The following is a 20,000-nucleotide window of genomic DNA, read 5'->3' as shown; positions in this document are numbered from 1 at the left end:
CACTTGGACTGAATCGCGGCCTCGGGGTGAAACAGGTAGACGTTAACGCGTTTAACAGACAGGTTCGCGCTGCCATGTAGAACTTTAAAATTAACCCGCCTGAGGGCAAACGTCGAGAAGCACAAAGGCAGGGCGGATCCTTTTTTTCTCTGGGAATCGATTCAGAACAAAGATCGTCGGCGCGCTGCTGAGAGTCACTTGTTACTCCAGGGAAGAAACTTTTCAAAGGAATAAAGTTCCAATAACGGTGGCCTACTGTCGAATCAGTGCTCCCAGAGTCGCGGAAGCGCTATTATGACGACACCGCCCCTTCGTATTGTATTATTTTATTGCGGAGAGAGGAACAGAATTCGGCTCCTGGAAATTTAGTCGTGCTCCAAAATGAGCGTTATTCAGTCTCAGTGCAGGCACGCTGGAATACCTTTCCGCCAGCTAACTCGATTGTTTATGAAAATTTCGCCGCAATTGTTCCCCGTGCCGCGGAAATTCGTCCTTTCGGTGGCTTGGAATCCTGCAAAATTATTTCGTATTCCGTGTATTCGCGATCTACTGTGTTGTTGCACGCGAGATTGCTAATTGCGAGTAGCGAGACATTTCTTCATTTGTACCTATTATTTGTGGCATTCGAATTCCCTTGTTTAATAGTTTCGAGGGTATGATGTGGGCACTGAAAATTCGTATGCATTGTGGTTTTGATTTAAGACATATTATGCACCTATTTATACGTACATACATGTTAATAAAAGCTTTCAGAAAGATTTTCAGAAATTATTAGTCTACTATTAGATGCAATTTCAGTGGTATATTGAAATATGCTAGAACCTAGAATAACTGTGTAAAAAATTCATTATCTCAGTCTTTTAATCTCTGATAAGAAAATTACTCATAAATATTCAAACTTCTATGAATAGAAAAGCTATGATCATATCATTTAATGGTTAAAATCGTCTTCCACTAAGAAATAAGGTAACACAAAAACAACTGCAATCTTCTTTAAATGTCAGTTGTCACGAAAGTAACAGTTCACTAACCCATTCCATTATCTTTCACTTTCCAAGTAAATAGCGTCGCCTGTTCCATGACCGAGGGGAGATCCAGCGACTTGATTTCCAGGAGAACGCTTCATTGAAGGTGGAACCTTCCTCTGGTCCCGTCGCGATCGCGAAACAGATTCGAGAAACATTGAACGTTCCCAACCGCGAAAGATACTCAGGGATTTGCATTTAAAGCAGCCACACCGACAACTTCCCTTGATATCGTTAACGCGTTGCATCGAGTGCGACGCGAATCGAAATCGTTAAGTTTGCTGATCCACCCAAGTCCATGTACGACTTCGATGGGGCTGCAAACAAATTTGCCGAATCTACGAAACGTCGAACGGTCTCTAAGCGGACGTGGAAATTGCATCGAAGCTCAAACGAGCATCAGCTTCGCGACAGAAAGAGTAATTGACTGTGACGTGATTTCGCGAAGCACTCTGTTCCTAAATCAAGGGATTCGGAATTTCAGAGAACAGTTCGCTGGGCGCTTTGAATAAATTTCTTGAACGATTTTCTTTCAGCTCTTTGACAATTCAGACGTACTATTTTTCTTGGAAAAGATTTGAGTTCGATGTTTACTTATCGAGAGGCTAATACACTTTGCAAGTAAAAATAAAGGATCGCTAATTTTGGGTCGAAAAATTGTCTATATTTGAAGTGCTGTAATTTTGTGAAAAAAAATCGTAGAGCAATGAGCTTTAGCTGATTTTAAGGGGAAAAATCTTCTGATTTGTCCCTCCTCAATTAAAATTTTTCGACGAGGCTTTTGTACTCGGATGCAGGTCGAATAATAGAAGATGGTTTGCCTCGAAATTTATCCCAAATTCAGATGCCTGTCGGGAGTTTAATAAATTTTTTCTGCTACTGATTTTGCAGTATATTTCAAGTTTGAAGCCTCCCCTTTCCAACGAGACCTTAAAAATCGATCTACGATTTTTTTCTGCCGAGTTATCATAGTTTGAATGGAAAGTGTGACTCTAGCACCAGAATAGCGCAATGACCCAGGGGTCCAAAAAATTGTCGATATTTGAGCTGCTCTAACTCTGCGAAAAAAAATCGTAGGGTAGTGAGCCTAGTCTCATTTTAAAGGGTAAAGCCTCTACTTTCACACTCCTGAATTGAACTTGTCCAAAAAAAATTCGTCATTCCACGACACGCCGAGAAAGAGAGGGTGATTTTCCTCCGAATGTTTTCCAATTTCAGACGACTCTCAGGAACTTGATAAATTTTTCTGGCGACTTCTCTTTAGGGAAAATTAAAGGTGAAACCCTCCCCTTTCGAACGAGACCTTGGCGAGTGACCTGCGATTTTTTTTGACCGAGTTATGGCAGTTTGAGTGAAAAGTGGGTGGCAGGCCTCGGAATCGTGAGGTGTTCCAAAGATCGAAAAAATGACCAATCTTTGAGCTGCTGTAACATTGCGAAAAAAAATCATACTGTAGCGAGCCTGGTCTCATTTTAAAGAGCAAAGCCTCTAATTTCACATCCCTGAATTGAACTTGTCCAAAAAAAATTCGTCATTCCATGACACGCCGAGAAAGAGAGAGTAATTTTCTGCCAAACATCTTCCAAGTTCAAACGTCTATACAGAGCCTGATAAACTTTTTTCATCACTACTTAATATCACTGATCAGCTGGCTGTCCACTTCAGACGAATAGCATGCGTCTCGCAGACCTTGTACTCGGCCTGCCACCAACCCTGTTCTTCAATTATGAACAAGTAATCGAATTTACGAGGTGGCTCGGGGCGGGGGTGGCTGTCGCATAACGAGTTCGTCGGAGGGATTCTTTTCTCGATGCTCGTCCCGCTGATGCTCGTCGATATTCGAAGGTAAACCATTCGGCCGCAGAGTATTAAGGGAAAAATATCGCCTGGAAGAGGCTCGAGGCGGAAGTTCTCGTCGTTTCGTAGGTCGTTTCGCGCACAGTCTGCCATCGCCCCGATGTACCAGGAAATTTAAATTTATATTCAAATCGAGCCATATTTAAATTAAACCTCATCTGAGTTTCATTTTAACCCGAGCTTGTTTTACGACCCTGTCCCCCACTTCTATGAATGTATGTAAGTTGCATGTGATTATGTAAATACCTCGGGACACGGGAAAACATCGGCTAATTTGTCGAAGTACGTTAACAACGGGAAACATGAACGTTATTGCGGGAAGACCTTCGTGTGCCATCGAGTCTCGACTGATTTTTTGATAGCACGTGCATGCCTCGGTCCACGCAAGAAGCACGAGCACGTTTCGGTATCGTGGACTGTTTGCGAATAACAGTTCCATTCCGTGCGAGGGCAGAATGCAAATGCACCGAATACGATATCATTCGCGTAGTTAGCAAATCCACGCGAGGGTGGGAGACAATTGCATTGACGAAATTGGAGCAGATTATCGCGCTCAATTAACTAAGATGTTCCCTGGCAGGGCAGACGTATTAGCCTCCAATAAATCAATCGACCCGTTGAAACGTAAAAAGATCGAGCTGCGAGTTCAATCATCGACCGACTCTCGAGATCGATGCAGGGAGCTAGAAACCATTTAACTCTGGCCTGGTTGACTCCTCTTGTTTCCCTCGGTGAATGCTATCGCGAGAGGAGTCGTTTGCATCTCGAATCGTAGGCTGAAAACTCGTGAACGCCGCCAGGACGAGCAGGAAGATCGCACGGTTTATCAAAGCGGGGGCGAGAAGAAGGCGTGTCCCAGGGACGGCGCGATTTCCGCTCACAAAGGAGAGGGTGAAACGTGAAATGCAAAACGGGCCGTCGAACAAAAGGAACCGCGCGTAATGGAGCGACTTCTTCTCGAACCTGGCCGATTTGCAGAGGCCTCAGGAGAGTTCGCGCGAAATTTCGATCCTGCTGAATATTTCCCTGGGCTTCTGTGCGAATTCGAGTCCTCTATTTAACTGGGAACCCTATAACGCTGATCCCGTCAAAGGCGACCGCGTAGAATATCCAAGCAGCATTCTCCTCTCTTGTGGAAGGATCGTAAAGAATACATGAGAGTATTTTGGGCTTCTGTTAGGTAAACCTTTGGGTGGTTCAAGTATTGAGAATAAAAAGGAGTTTTCAATATTCAGATATTGGAGTTTGTAAACGTTTCCTAGTTTCTTGGGAAAATTTAAAGTTTGACAATTTAAAATATGAAAAATTTGAGAAATGTAAAATTTAGAAGTTTATAATTTTAATTATTTGAAAATTTGTATGTTTGAATATTTGAAAATTTGAAAATTTGAAGATTTGAAAATTTGAAAATATGAAAATTTAAACACTTGAAAATTTGAATATTTAAAAATTTGAAAATTCAAAATTTGGAAAATTTAAAAATTTGCTAAGTTAAAAATTCGATATCTAAGATATCAGCGAAGCTAAAAGATCAAAAGTTTAGAAATTCCAAAACTTAAAACTTTGTCAACTCACAAATCCATAACAAATAAATACTCCATTGGTACTCCAATCTATACAACTCAATAGAGCTCCAACAATATTCCCTCGTAAAAATGCTTTTGCTACCGAACGCAGTAGACATCCAAGGCCGTTGCATTAAAACCATTGTACGAATCTGAACCAAGGAGCTCAACGCAACAAGAAAAGAACATTTCATGCAAAAGGGAAACACACGTACCCAGGCTGTTCTCTCCTCGTTAATTGTATTCATCGAGCACATTCTCTACCTCGATCCCGTCTGTTTCCTTCTCTGGTGGAATACCACTGGGTCAGTGGTTTCTTAATGTGTCTCGTTTTAATCAAGCTCCATTCACCAGGAAATTTATGCTCGAGTGCCGCAATAAGAAGGATTTAAAGTCACAGTTCTCGGATGATAATACGAGTATTCGCTGAACGACGAGGCAAGAGACGGTTGAAATCGTAAAATGGCGGAGATTAAGGTAAAGATGGGACGTTCGTCGGTGTTAAGGGACAAAGGATAAACGATGGCACGGTTGCGCCAAAAATTGCCCAAGGCTTCAAAGGATTTACACGAACCCTTCGCAGCCATAGAATCATAAATTCTGAGTTAAAGCAAGTAGGAAGAAACGGTCAAAATATTCCTAGGATCTCGAGAGTTATAGGGTACTTTTCAAAGTTCGACATGAAAAAAGACGAAGGTCGAAAGTCTTCTAAAACTACGCTCGTGAAGGGATCGAGGAGGCGAGAATTGAAATTCCAAAGGGATCCTCCAGTTTTCGAGACTCTAAGAAAGTAGACTCACCGAGCAGTATGGAGGCGTTCGCCCTCTGAACCAGCTTGTCCACGGTGTTCTTGAACTCTTTCGACTCTTTGATTCTGATCTGCGCCCTGGACACCTCTCCCAGCTTCGGTTTCCCAAGCAGCGCCATTTTCTCCTCGGCGGTTCTCTCTTCCGGCTGCTTCATTTCCGCCGCCACGGCGATCCCTGCTTCGGCTGAAATCAGAGAATCACGTCTTTCTGCTTAAACGTTGCCTTCATTGCTCTCCCGAGGCATGTCTCTCCACCGATATATGGTCAAAAGATGGTCGCCCAGATGACAGTTCCCACCCAATCGAAAATTTCACGTCATTCTTTCCCGAGGACTTAGGATTTGCACTTTGTCGTCTATTGTCGACTGGAATAATCTGAACTATTTTTATCTCGACGACGTAGGACGTCAAAGAACGTTTGTATTTCGTAATCGATCTCTTCTATAAATCATACCCGTGTAAAACACGCCAGACGGCTGGTGTCTATTCTGCGACGTCTGACCATATATCGGCTGATACTACTGGACACGATTGTTCGACTGGCTGTTCTATCTCTATCTCTACTTACGCTAAATCGCTTTTACAGTGACTTGTAGCTTTTACTGAAGATACAGTGAGGATGATAAGTGTTACCATTGCCTAGGTTTTGTAAAAATGGTACTTTGAGAAAATGGTATATTAGTGGGAGCAGTTTAACCCATTTATCGTTTTTTTTATTATTATTCTATTTTACCTTGGGAAAAATGAGTTAATAGACTGATGTTTCCGTTTGGAAGACTCAATACTGTATAATAATTCATAGTATAACATTTCTTTAAAGTATATAAAAATTGAAAAAATTTGCAAAAAATTGGGACAAAGTTATTTCTTCATTGATGTTATTGAGTTCCCCAAATGGAAACCTCGTCTTTATTTTTAACAGACTCCACTAATATATATTCCTCGTAATCATCTTATACACAGACTAGGTATGCAAATACCTTTTTGACTCACAGTAAATTCTCTAGCGAATTCTGTTACTTTGCGATCCTTCTAGCTCGTTTCCTGCGAGGAAATGTATTCAAACGAGGCCGCGCGTCTACCATGAATAAATATTGTTTCATTTCTGCTGGTCTACTCTTAGGTAGTCAAAGCAGTATTCAGGATGTGTATACACGTTGCCAGTTAATCGATGGAATTTAATCGAGTAAGCGGAAAACATTTCAGCGGGGAAATTAGTTAACGAACAGCAACCTATAGCTAACTTTTATCTTCTATAGCTGTTTCAAGCTTCTACTCTCCTAGAACTCTTGTTTTTTCTTTTCTCACCTGTTAAGCCACATTTACATTAAGCAACTTTTGGACGGCTGAGTCGATCGACTTCAAGCTGATCAATTAAAAGCTTCACACTTGATTAAAATACAGAGTGGTCCACTTAAATAAAGCCACCTAAATAATTCTCCTAATTGTGATGACACAAAAAATATTTGATCTGCAATTTGAAATAGTGTCTTGAAAATTCTAAAAAAATAACTCTAAAAGAAAAACCTTCCTTGCAGTATATTGGCCCCTCGATACCACTCAAATTGTATATAAAGTAGTCTTTGTGTCACCATAATTGGAAGAAGTGTAGGTGGCTTTATAAGTGAACCACCCTGTATACTTTACACTTCTGAGCAATTTGAGATGGAACCCCTCGCCGCACTAACTAAAAGTTGTTTAATGTAAGCACAGCTTTAACACGACTGAAGCTGCATCGACGAAGCCATCCGAGGCGGAACCTTCACAAGCGTCGTAAATATCCCAAAGCGTTTCCCCTTCCCTGTAGTGAGCACGTTGGTCAAATGGAAAAAATCCGCGCGAGCATCGGACTCCGACAGGCTTCCCTGTCTCCTTTCTCGACTCTGTACGCCCCTTAATTCAATACGAGCCCCAGAAGCATCCGAACTCATTTCCTCCGCGGCATGAAATACGAGCGACCCTCTGTCGCGTACCGATCCACCTATCGAGCGAAAACGCATTCATCATCTGGTTAGAATGCACGCGGAGGATTGTCGTATCGACCTTTTCCCTGCTGCGCTACACTATTCCTCATTCGACTGCTCTCTTGAGGCCATTTCGTAAGCCTCATACAACCCTCAACGCGTGTTACTCAAAGGATCTCAAAGAACGATGAAAGTTGCGATAAAGAGAGAGATTCTTCAAAGGAAATTTCGCGAAATTTTGAAAACTTTAAGAAGAGTTGAAAATATGATATCGTGAAACTCTACACAGCTTTTGTGAAAAATTTGTCTGAGGTCTGAAGATCTGGAAATACCTTTTTAAAGGTGGTCTTGAAATTTTCATGGTCCTTGTGTGGGTGGAGTCGACATATTCCACAGTTTTTCTCTCTTTTTTCTTTGACTTAGGAATTCTCCCTCACTTCTTCAATTCGTAAAAATTCGTCACAATCAAATCCCTAACAGAAATAAAAACAAGTATTCCGCACTTATTCACCCTTCTTTCCACTATTTTTTCCCACTGTTAACACACTAAAACTTTATCTGGACTTCGTAGCCTAATGATTCACACGCCCTCGTAGACACCAGGGTTTCTAATTAACGAAAACAATTGAAGGACCCTGGTCCACGTAATTGATATTGCCGCAGGGCTGGCAACCGAATTTCACGCGCTCAGAGATATCGTTAACAGATTTACATAATTCGGTCAAGATTACGTGCCACGAAGTCGTAGTTGCGGCGGTTCGTTGGCTCCAGTTGGATCGAAGCGAATGTATCGCGTCCCTTTCACGGACGATGACTAAACCTCATGGGAAAAGTTACAGGGCTAGCGGATAGTAAAAATATTTACAACCTCTAATAGCACGTTCTCGGTTCAGTACGCTTGGGCCGTGGCTGAGGTCGTTCCAGGGACGAAACAGGGAAACAAAAGTTGTGTATAGTCCGCGACGTCATGGTCGTTTTTCCTTGGACGGTGCCCAGAATACTTGGGTATAGTTTTCGGGTGGTAGGCAGTGTGCTTTATAGCGTCACGCGATCATTCAACACTCTGCGGTATTCTGTGCTGATATGATTAATTGAAGTGTGAACTGTGCTCTATGTAAGTATGTAGCACTATGATTAGTATTATTGTCATTTCTAAACTTAGAATTCTTTGCTCTGTATATAGCTGCTTCTTCCAATTTCTTTTGGTATGACCTCTCTAGCTTCTTTACACTTTCTATAAGTAAAGTGTGAACTAGGTATGCTATATGGCATAGGTATTATAGTAATGTGGTCGCTATTACTGTCACTTCTGTGCTTAGAATTCTTTTCCCTTGCATTGCTACTTTTTTAAGGTTTCTTTTATTCTTCCTTGAATTTTTTACTCTTCCTCTGAAAGATTCTCTGCAGTCTCTTTTATACAATAGAGAATTTTAAAGCTTGTATGTCTGGCTATAAGGCGAAGCAACATAAATCACATTTTTAGAATATTGAAAGTCTGTAAAGGGTTCGTATTATTAAGAAAAAAGATTGAGTCACAGAAACATGTGATTTATTCTCTCTTGTCTAATAACCTCAGATACCATCTTCAGCATTTAATATCACAGATAACTAGAACTCATAAGATTGCAAGCAACGTCCCCAAACCCAAGGATTCCACGATTCCATCCGAGTTCCTCGGATTTAAGTCCATCACTCCACGCAAATCCAAGATAATCGATGGAAGTTTGTTTGCTAGGCAAACAGAGGTGGAAAGCGTGCCAGTTACAGAACGATTGTCCATTTCGTAACAGACATGTTCTAGGATCGATATTTTCCAGGCGAGTTCAGCTCTCAGAAATTTCCTTCAACTGCTCTAGACTTCCTGTTTTTCTAGCCTCTTTCCTTTAACAACTCAACGCGTGTGTTTTCCCTTTGTAGAAACATCCCCAGAATCTTGCAATTCAATTAGACTTGTTAGTACATTGTTTCTCGTCCAGTTCAGAAGTAAGTTTTACTCCACTAATTCCCTTGAATTCGGAGCAAGACATAGCTCGATCTGATACAGTGATTAATGAAATTCAGGGACTGTAGGCTTTCACAGGTGACGTATATTTACAAACGAGAACCGTTTCGAGGTCTAAGACGTATTGACATGCAACCTTTCAAGAACCCAGGGGTTACGTGACAAAATTGTCGCGAAACCCTCCTACACTCTCCATTATCTATGTTCCCCGAGAACACGGATTCGTTAGGACCCTCCCAAGAAATTGCTCCTGTTTCACAGCTGCTCCTTTCATCCACGAAACGGAGGAACCGCTGCTCCATTTATCCTCCACCCCTCCGAGGAACGAAAACATATCCCAGTCGAATGTGTTCAGAATTTCCCTCGTCGGAGGCAGCGAAAAGCAATAGCAGACGCTCGTCATAATGTTTACTGGTCCAGGAAGCGGTTTATGGGGAAATCGATAAAAAGTCTGCGAGTTTTCGGGATAATTCTCGTGGACGAGGATGGGTGTTGTGTTTCTGCTCAGTTCCTCCAACTGTGACTCACTAGTTCTCGATCCGTCTGAGTCTATTCAATCTCTTATGCATTCTCTGGACTCGTTCGGAGTCAGAAAGACTTGGCGGTAGTTTTCCACTGGTTAATAAAAGAACTCTTAGTTATTCAATTCAGACGGGCTTACCTTGTTTCACGAGAAACATTTTCCTTATTATCTCGTCACGGCGACAAGTGGTTACGCGGACTTTCTACGTGACGATCGATTTTACGTCGTGTCCAGGCTTCTTGCTCTCTTACTGCGTTTGAAATCGTCTTGCGAAGTTTCACGGTGGCGAGATTAAGTTTATTCTTGAGGATTATCCTCGAGTCGCGGATATTAATGTGGTGCATAAGGGAAGGCAGAAACACACTGATGTCACGTCACGAGAATTCATGCGATACCACATGAGTTCACTAAAGGAGAAATGAAACCACAAAAAAGTTTATGACTTAGAAACAAAGTGCCCTCTAATATAATAAATACTTAAATTTCTTCAATTTTCAAAACGCAAAATCTAGGTCAGAAGGAAGAAATAATAAGGAAAAATATTAACCAAATCCTTGGGATGCCTTTTCACGATACACAGTACCATGAAAAAACAGAATTCAATAATGTATAGTCACTGAAAAAATATCCAGTGAAATATTGCGTTTATGAAACTTTCGCTCTTAATGGATTATTGCGTTTCTGTCTTTACTTGCGAAAAAAAGTAGATTAATTAAGAGTTGTCTCATATTTTTTAATCCAAGTTGGACAACTCGCGCAATCGGTTCGAGCACCAGCGGAAACTAATAAAAGAAGGTTAGCGACAGCAGGCCGCAATGAAAGAGATTTCAGTCGCAGAAGTTGTAATGTCAAGGTCCCGAGTTTCCGCGAGAAACTCTCTTGCGGGAATTTTCTGTTGAGGATTCCCATATGGCATCGCAGAAGATGCGCCGTTTCCGAGCGAAATATCATTCTGTTTGCGGCGCCTTTTAGCTCGGTCTTGGACGAGCGTCTTTGCGCGTGGAAAAGCCCCTTATCCTGTAGAAAGCTCGTATCGCGAGGAAGCCTCTTCGCTGGCAAATCCGATATCACGCTCTGTGGCCCTCGAGTTTTCGGTCAGATTCAATTTCCTCCCACGCTCATGTGGCCTCGAGTGTTTCTCGCCTTCACGGCGACCCCGTCAACTACCAATAATTGATTCCTTCTCGTTTTCATTCTGAACCACGACACGAGGACCCTCAAGGGTCTTTTCTGTGCTTTTGTTGCGTAGTTTTCGCGTCGACGTATAGGCTGTACATTTGTTGGGGAGGCATATGGGTAGCTATTTCGGACGAGAAGGGCTTTTATTTGAGTTTCTTTATTTTTATGTTTCGCTTAGGGTGAGGGAATTTATATGTCTTCTTATTCTTGGTTTTATATCTGTACCTTTCTTTTAGTGCCTCTGGGTTAGTGATATTTTTTTTCAAATATCTCACTGCCTAAATATTCAAATTTTTAAATTCTTTTAAATTTTTTATACATTGTTATGTCTGAATTTCGACTCCTAATTCTTGAATGCTTCAACACACCCTAAAATGTAACTATAATCTGTCACCGAGTGCATAACATACCATTGATATTTATCACCGAGTTTGTTCTCAACAATTGCATTCAGGTTTCATGAGCAGTAAATTCAAAAAGGTCTCTCCTCATATGGAAATATTCCATATTCGAATCTCAAGTTCCCAGGAAATCAGCAAACTGCAAGCATTGTCAGATCGATCGGCAAATTGCATTCGTTAACTGGCGTAAGGTTCATTGTCGCGTTAATCGGTTTCAATAAATTGACGCGCTTTTCGCTCTTCCCAATTGTGCATCGAATTTTCCTTCTGCTCCTCTTGTCCACGAAACTCTGTATCTCTCGTGGAAATGAGAACGCAGCGATACGATTCTTCTGTAATTATTACAGGACATTAGCTTCGTTTTTCTGGACCAGTCGAGTCATGGCTAATCAAAACAAGGTTGTGAAAATGTCGTGACACACAGTGGATATTCATTTGCTTTTGTAGAAAAATTGTTCTAAAGTCTAATAAAGCCTGAGAGAATGAGGAGAACAGTGAACCCAAATGCTCGTCACAGACTCACCCCCAACCCCAGTATCCGATACACGCCTCTCTAGAACCACGAAGAGTGTTTGTGCGCGCGTTCAACCTCCCCCATATGCAGCCAGCAGTCGTAATACGTTTAATCGCGTTAGAAATGCCGACAACTAACATCCACCCTCGACGCGACCCAGAAACGCTTCTATTTGTCATCCACTCGACCCTGCCACGCCATCATGGCCTTCATCTGTCGCAAAAACGAGTGAGTCCCCCCTGATACGTTTAATCGAACTTAATGATGACCCGTGAACCTCGACTCTCAAGAAATTCTCAAATAGAAAACTACGGTAGGCAGGTACAGGTCCTACGAAGATACCCCTCGATTTACCAGAGGAACTCATTTGCATCCCAACCAAGATTACACTATTTTTTCCTCAGATATTCTTATAACGTCGTTTCGGTATCTCGAGTTTCCAGGAAATAAGCCGGCAGTGGGTCGTAATTGCGATGCGGCGGACTCCCACTGCAACCCCTTGCCATTCCCTTCGCGGACAGTCGCTCGTTCGCTTTTTAATCACGACGTTTAACGAGCATTACGGAGAAATAACGAGCCCACGGAGTGGGTAGAGCAATCGTGGCCCAATGAAACGCGAGGAAACTCGGGAAGTTGACAGTGATGTGAATTTGTTGCGAACTCATCGTAGAGATCCTGGCGCACTGTAATTATATGGTGGGATCATCGAGGTGGAGAGAGAAAAATTGCAGAGAAGGGGGGTTTAGCAACACAATTATGCAATGTTTCCTCGATTTGGAGCTGTGGCTCACTGATGAGTTTAGAGCCAGGAACAGGTTTTCGAGGTTAACTCATCTGTTATTTGGAGCAAATGAGTTTTTAACTGAGGAGTAATATCAGTCTAGGGAGTTATTCTAAATTCTTCTGTGGAAAATATTTTCACGGGACTCGAGAGATAGTAGAAATTGACCCTGAATGGGTACAGTGTCTCCATTAGTAATCTTCATTTCTAAAATAGGAAGATTTGTAAAAATCTTACTAGCTTTATCAGAAGAGTAATATTTAGAACATTTCCTCAGATTTCCTATTCTATTCAGCCTAGTAAAAATTAACCCTCAATTAGTATCTACAGTGCCTCCATCAGTAAGCCCCATTTCTACAGAGTAAAAACCTAAAAAAATAATCTCTAGCAAAGTACACCTACCACTTTCCTGAAATGAAAAAACTGATTTCTGCACCTACGTTTCACGAATGACATTACCAAAGGCACCGATGGATGAAAAAAGATATCGATTATCTATCGATCGAAAGGGGGGACTCACAATGGGACAGTAGTGGCGTCCGCCGCAGGATTTATCGCCTTTGAAGCTTACCTTTTATCGCGCGACTCGGGAGGGAAGGCAAACCCCCGAGGAAAATTCTCCGGGAGCTAGTTCGGCTGGTTGGCCGAGGCTTTGTAAACGCATACGGTTTCCTCGCGGCCCTTTGAGCCGTTTAAAGGGCTGCGCCGCGTCTAGCCTTTGAATAGCCAGCCTCCCCGCCTCCTAAGTGGATTACAAGATTTTACGCGAACGGTACTTGAGCTTACGAGATTCGGCCTGATCTTTCTATTTTGCCGAAACTGATACTCGGGGCTCGCGAAAACTCTTCCGTTTTTCTTCTACGGCTTCGCGATGAACCAAATACTTTCTGTGCCGCGTTTTCAGATGCTTCGACCGAGTTCAAAGTTCGCTCGACGTACCTCGAGTCTGTAATCTCGGAAGCTGGAATTTTCTCGGGATAATACTGTTCGAATTCAGAGGGAAACTCCATGGAGGAATTATATTACATGAATCTTCAATTGAATATTCGAAATGGAAAATAAATTTCGCATAGGATAGGGGACGTAGAATTTTTATGAGACCGTAAACTCGTCTTCGGACTGCGGATCTTTGTGCACTTATGGAAAATTGAAATACGCAGAAGAATACAGAATGCACGTAATACGTGAAGTATACCAATTTGTTGAACGTAGTATATTAAGAATTAAGTACGCATTATAGAGATCTGAATTTACGTAGAAATTCGATTTTATACTCATCATAAACAGAGAATATTAACTCCCTTACCGAAGAACCTTAACTTCTCAATTTGTTTCATAGTCCCCTTTAGACGACACAAAATTGAATACCAGCATAAAAATTGACCTCACAAAAGCATCTTTTATTCTCCATAAACATCTTATTATCTCACGTCTCGAAATTCCACCTCGAGCTACTTACAATTAAAAAGTAAATTCTAAACAGAAATACCACCAGCCTTTATCGACTCCGTATTAATCGAGACCAGATAATCCAACAGAGTTCATCCATTTACAGTAGTTAGTATCCGATTAATTATTGCATCAGTACGGCATCCAGAATGAACACCTCGAAACTCGACGATGGGTGATCGATCTCCTGCTCTCGACCATGGCTGCTAAGCAATTAACCGTGTCTGGCCGAATTTCTGAGGCGACCGACTGGCGTAAAAATATAAAGGCGCGGCTGTTCGTAAGCGTATTAGGCGCATCGTGAAACCTAACTGCTACCGTGCCTAATTAGTTGCAGCGTTGGTGTGCACTGTGCGGCGAAAGCGCGAGCTGGCGCCGGGTTTCCCTCCTTCCCTTCGATTCTTGCACGTCTGCGCATCGGCAGGAGCGTGTCGAACGCGATGCACTTTTCATTGCCCCTGATTAGTTATGCCGAATGCTCATCAAGTACTTGCTTTCGTCGGGAGATTACGCGTGGATCTGTCCTTCATTCCCCTTTGATCTGGGGACCTCGTTTGAGATCTTAAGCTCTGATGGATTCTCTGATTTGAGTAAGGTGGCCTCGATATTGCGTTCTGCTTCTGAGTGGAGAACATGTTCTTGGTTTGATAGAGCGACGCGTGTAAAGTATTTTATATTTTTTATAGAAGGTATCTCAAACCTGATGGCACATGCTATACTAACACAATAGTAGTCGAAGGCTGAAGCTCCCAACAGTGAACTTGAAAGCCTCCTCGTTTATAACCCACATCATATTCTCAGAGTTCGACTATGATGGATTGATCCGATCAGATGAGCCATAGATTCAGCTTTTTATGACCATAAACCCGCTTTTATCGGCAAAATTGCGTTTACAAAGACCACGTGTACCCTTGGGACACCAAAGTAGGTCAGCAGCATGGATTCTAAGTTACGCTGGCCACTGTGCCCTCGACGCTCCCTTGTCACTGTCCTTCTAACCATTTTTTTGGTGGTTTTCGCAATCGCTACACAAGTGACTCGGATAGATTGCTCCGAGTTGGGGGAAGTTTCTTTTCACCTGTCAGGATCTGCTGGATTAGGTGATGTACTGCCCCAGCCTAGTGTAAGCTCCTCTAATCAAGAAGGGTGCCACTCTAGTCTTCCCCTAATGCCTTCTGAAACGATCGGCTGGGTCGATGATTATCATGCATTTGGAGGGAATTTGTCCTTTTTTCTTATTTATTGCGGGGATTGTGTGTGAGGCACTTTAGTGTATAGGGGAATTTAATTTAAGTCGGTGAAGTTTAAAATTTTCTTCTCAAGTCTTGTTTCAACTCTTCTTATAGGTTTTCTATGCTAACTATAGAAACACAACCTTCTCTGTGACTTAATTTCACAAATTTTATTTTTCCTGAGCCTTCGTAATACTGGTAGCAACTATTACACTTCAGAAATAGACTTTCTTGAATCTCATATACTCTGACAGCAAAATCCCAGCCAAATCTGGGAACAAAAAGCATCCACCTATCCCCAACAAATGACCCCGAAACACGCAGTAAGAGTTTAACGATCGAAACTTAATGGACGCTATCATATCATCGACTATTACCACTCCACCTCAGTCACAACTTTTAAACGTCCGGATGCGATATCGTTATCAAGATTAAAGCGTGTCCCCCATGTCCCAGTTCGACTGCACCACAAAAGTAAAGAACCGCAACGACTTTCTGATTCGATTTCCAGCGCAATAAAGAGCTGAACTGCTTTCATTGGAAACTGAAGCTGGCTTCCTCAGAAACTCGATTGACAAGCAATAAAGAACAGCGAGGCGCCGATAAAGAATACCGTAACGACCATTGGTCCATTCATAGTATCCCATTGGCTACGGTCACGCGTTTACCGTCAAATTATTCCACAGTTGAGGGATCGATAAATCCTGGCGCATAGGTAACGGCGCAACTAACAACCGATCTCCCTTGTCTGTTCGAGTGACTCGCCTGCACCCTCCCAGTCGTTCGTCTTCATCTGTTCCCGTCTACTCAGCCTGGAATATTTATCGAGCCTGGTAGGGAAAGACGAATCGAAGCGTCCAAGTAGAAGAATATTCGAGTGTGGACGAGACGTTCGATGCAGTTCGCGAGGAGAGGGATGCCTTTCGAGCTCGTAAAAGCTGGGAATTCGAGGGCGAGCAATTAAGGGTGGGCACAATTGCTTGGAAGTTGTTGAAACTTTCGGAACCGCGGAGGGAATCCTTTCGGAAACAGTCTTCGAAGTTCCCCGCTTCAGACGGAATAAACTCACGAGTAAAACGTTGTTTCAGAAGCTATATACGGAATGGTGTAGCGGCGCTGCTCCAATAAACTGCCCTTACCCTCTTGTGTTCCAGCGGAGGGGTGGTCCCTCGACTTGTCGAGTTATTTCGCTGAATTATCGTTCTGGAGACGTTTTAGCTACCCCTCTGCTATAATGCTGGGATTAGCTGATTTTTTTACGAGGCTTTGGGCTCAGAGATCTTGCTATGCTTCCGAGATATTAGGTTCTTGTTATGTTTAGGGTGTCTTGAAATTATGTGGTGATTAGATTAGAGGCGAGATATTGAAATTATTTAGGGTTAAGGAGTTTCTCTTCCAAATAAGTTGATTGTTGATCGAGTCTTTAGGTTTGAAGTGTTGAGCATAGTGTGATTTTAAGAACTGTGTCGATGAACTTCAAAAATATAATTAATAATAGGTATTATTAATTGCTTACATATCACCTGTTTTTGTTTTCGAGATATTGGTATTAAAGTTTCCAACTTCGATATTGTCTTATGGACCTGCGTCTTCTCGAGCTCTTATTGTTAAGTAAAAAGGTACTTCCTCCTCTCTGAAAATATAAATTCTATACTTCAAATCTCAATTAAAGTCTTAACTCGAATTTTATGAGAATGTGACACAAGTCGTTTGGTTTTATAGCCACAGATATAACTCCTATCTTACATAGTAGTAAGATTCTAACATAATAGTAGTACCTCTATCTGATATCTACTTGAAAACTTGTTTATTTCTACCTTTTTATTCAAAAAGGATTTTCCTGTTAATCTCCTCATCAGAGAACCTATTCAGAGGAAACACTATACACTCTCCCGATGAAACTTTTACGAGTCACCAGACAATTCGTATAAAAAGTTCGCATTCTTCAGCCATCTCGCTTCCCATTCTCCACCCTCGGATCGTAAGAAGCGCGGAGAGGGAATAAACTAAGCTCAGCCGTAAATTCGAGGTATTCATTCTTCAGTGAAGTAAAGTTGGTCCGCGAACGTGTTCGATCGACAGCAGGGCGACACGGTGGCTGGGCTGGGCCACCGTGAACCGAGCAGTCGTGCCAAACTCGCCGCAGTATCCGCGATTCGATCACCGAAACGACCGCTTCTTTTGTGTCGGCTCGAACACGTCAAAGGGAAATTCAATAAAATGGTAATAAAAACAATTCGCCCGGGGCTCGCTCCCTCATCTCCCTTTCACGTCACCCCTCTATCGGTGATATCAATTTTTCCCGCGTGGTGGTCGACTATGCTTCCCTCAACAATTAAGGAAGACTTTCATCCAAATTTATCGTCGTCCGAAATTACGATCTCGGGGACCCTGTGTGTCCCAAGTCGAAAACGAAGTTATTCCCAGTAGAGTCGTACTTTGTCCTGCCAGCTGTCTCCTCAAAGTGAGGGAAGTTGAATTTTTCAGGAGCAATCGCGACGTGGGCTCGTCGCAGCAGACCAGCCGAGATGCTCGATCGTTAATTCGCCACGATCAGTCGTTTCATGGTGGGATCCTCGTAGAGAGCGATGAATAAACGACGAACTGCTCGTAAAATTAGACTCGCGGAACGAGCCAGCGAGCGGACTACTCAGAAAATAACTTTTAATAGGCGGCTTTTAGCGAGGGATGAATAAGGAAACGAATAGTTAAGGCTGTGTTTCGTACTTGAACGCACCCCCTTTTGGGGAAGCAGCGAGTGAATTGCTGAAATGAATGAGGAAGAATCGACCTCCCCGAAACGTTTAAGGGATTATTGATTTGATTGTTTCGTAGTTGGAATGATGTCATTATTATTATTGGCGAAGTACAAGAGTAGATGTATCATCCAATTCATTCTTCTGTCCTTAGTAATCTCTGAAGCTCGAGAATCCCACTACCATTTCACAGGGTTAATGATTTATTATTATCTTCCTCTGATATTTACCTAAACTTAGAGATGGAAAATAAAAAAATTTTTTTTAATAAAATTCATCGGTGGATGCGCCGTTTTAAGTAGACGTATATCTGAACGTTAATACAGAAGAAATGTTAATATGGGGGAGAGGAGTACATACAACAAAGGGTTGAACTAAAAAAAATTTGAAAAAAAAAATGACCACTGATCATCGCAAACCAATGTCCAAAGTCAGAGAGGTACACATAAGAAAGGGTTGAACCAAAAAACTTGAAGAAAAATGACCACCGGTCATAACTGACCAATGGTCAGTGGCCGAGGGATGTCCAATGTCCACTGTCCAAGGGTGGTCCAGAGTTGAACCAAAAAATTTGAAGGAAAATGACCACTGGTCATAACTGACCAATGGTCAGTGGCCGAGGGGGGTCCAGATGGCCGAGGAAGGTCCAGATGGCCAAGGAAGGTCCATGGTCCATGGTCCAAGGGTGGTCCAGGAAGCCCCTCCAGAGGATCGCCAGGACGATTCGCACCCTCCGGAGACCCCGGAGCGAGTGAGAAGTTCATCGTCCTGCAGGGGTATTTATATGATCGCGACTTAATCAGGAGAACGAATAGAATGATTTCACCGTTAGACTGAAAGTGGGAGACTAGTCGAAGGAAGAGTAATCGGCGAAAAATTGATATTTTTAATGAAATGTTAATATTAATAATAATTTATACTGTATATTTTGTTAACAACAATTGCACGTACTGATACGTAAAAATTATTAACAATTATGGTAGTTAAATAACGAGATACAAAGCTATTTGTCTCGTTTTCAGGTTGAAGAAATTCCTCAATGTTTAATTAATGTTCAACTATTTTGTTATATCGTCATAATTGTTAATAATTTTTACGAGACACTGCGTGCAATTGTTGTTATATATAATATAAATTATTATTACTATCAATATTTGATTGAAAATATCAATTTTTCGCATATTACTCCTCGTTCGATTAATCTCGTAACTTCAGTCAATCGATGAAGTCTTTTCATTGGTTCCCCTGATTAGGTGGCGGTCATACAATAAATACCACTGCAGGACGACGAACTTCTCACTCGCTCCGGGGTCTCCGGAGGGTGTGGATCGTCCTGGCGATCCTCTGGAGGGGCTTCCTGGACCACCCTTGGACCATGGACCATGGACCATGGACCTTCCTTGGCCACCTGGACATTCCTCGGCCACTGACCATTGGTCAGTTATGACCAGTGGTCATTTTTCTTCAAATTCTTTGGTTCAACCCTGGACCACCCTTGGACATTGGACATTCCTTGGCCACTGACCATTGGTTAGTTATGACCAGTGGTCATTTTTCTTCAAATTTTTTGGTTCATCCCTTTCGTCTATGTACCCCTTTCCCCTATGTTAACACTTTTTTTCTGTATTAACATTTTGATGCACATCAAGTGAAAGCAGCGCCTCCATCAATGAACTTTCAGAACAAAATTTTTTATTTTCAATGTTACTGAGTTTAGATGAACATTGGTACATCAAAAGAGGGTACTAATAAATCTGTTTCAGATACATCGGGGATCCTAAATTAATACCAGTTTCGATCTGTAGGGTGATCTAGTTTGACCATTGACGATACGAGCTCCCTTTGCTTCGATCCAATAGTGGTGGTCGAAACAGAACTTTATGTTTTGACTGTGATGGCTGTGGGAATTTCCTTTCGTCCAGTATTCGCTCTTTCAAATACAGA

At 42.1% G+C, this 20,000-nt stretch overlaps 1 protein-coding gene across 4 annotated transcripts in view; it reads right to left on the bottom strand.

Annotated features, from left to right (window-relative positions):
* The window catches only part of Calx (sodium/calcium exchanger 3), a 119,324-nt gene that overhangs the window by 44,041 nt on the left and 55,283 nt on the right, over positions 1-20,000 (bottom strand). For 3 of the 4 annotated variants that reach the window (XM_076378318.1, XM_076378319.1, XM_076378322.1), the window contains exon 4: positions 5,248-5,439. In XM_076378318.1, the coding sequence (XP_076234433.1) occupies positions 5,248-5,439 (192 nt within the window). The remainder of the gene's footprint in view (positions 1-5,247; positions 5,440-20,000) is intronic. The other variant, XM_076378320.1, reaches the window with a different exon arrangement.

The sequence above is a fragment of the Calliopsis andreniformis genome, chromosome 5 (assembly GCF_051401765.1).
Source record: "Calliopsis andreniformis isolate RMS-2024a chromosome 5, iyCalAndr_principal, whole genome shotgun sequence".
NCBI classification, from domain to species: domain Eukaryota; kingdom Metazoa; phylum Arthropoda; class Insecta; order Hymenoptera; family Andrenidae; genus Calliopsis; species Calliopsis andreniformis.
The sequence above is the reverse complement of the archived record's forward strand: the minus strand, read 5'-3'. Positions and strand labels throughout refer to the sequence as shown.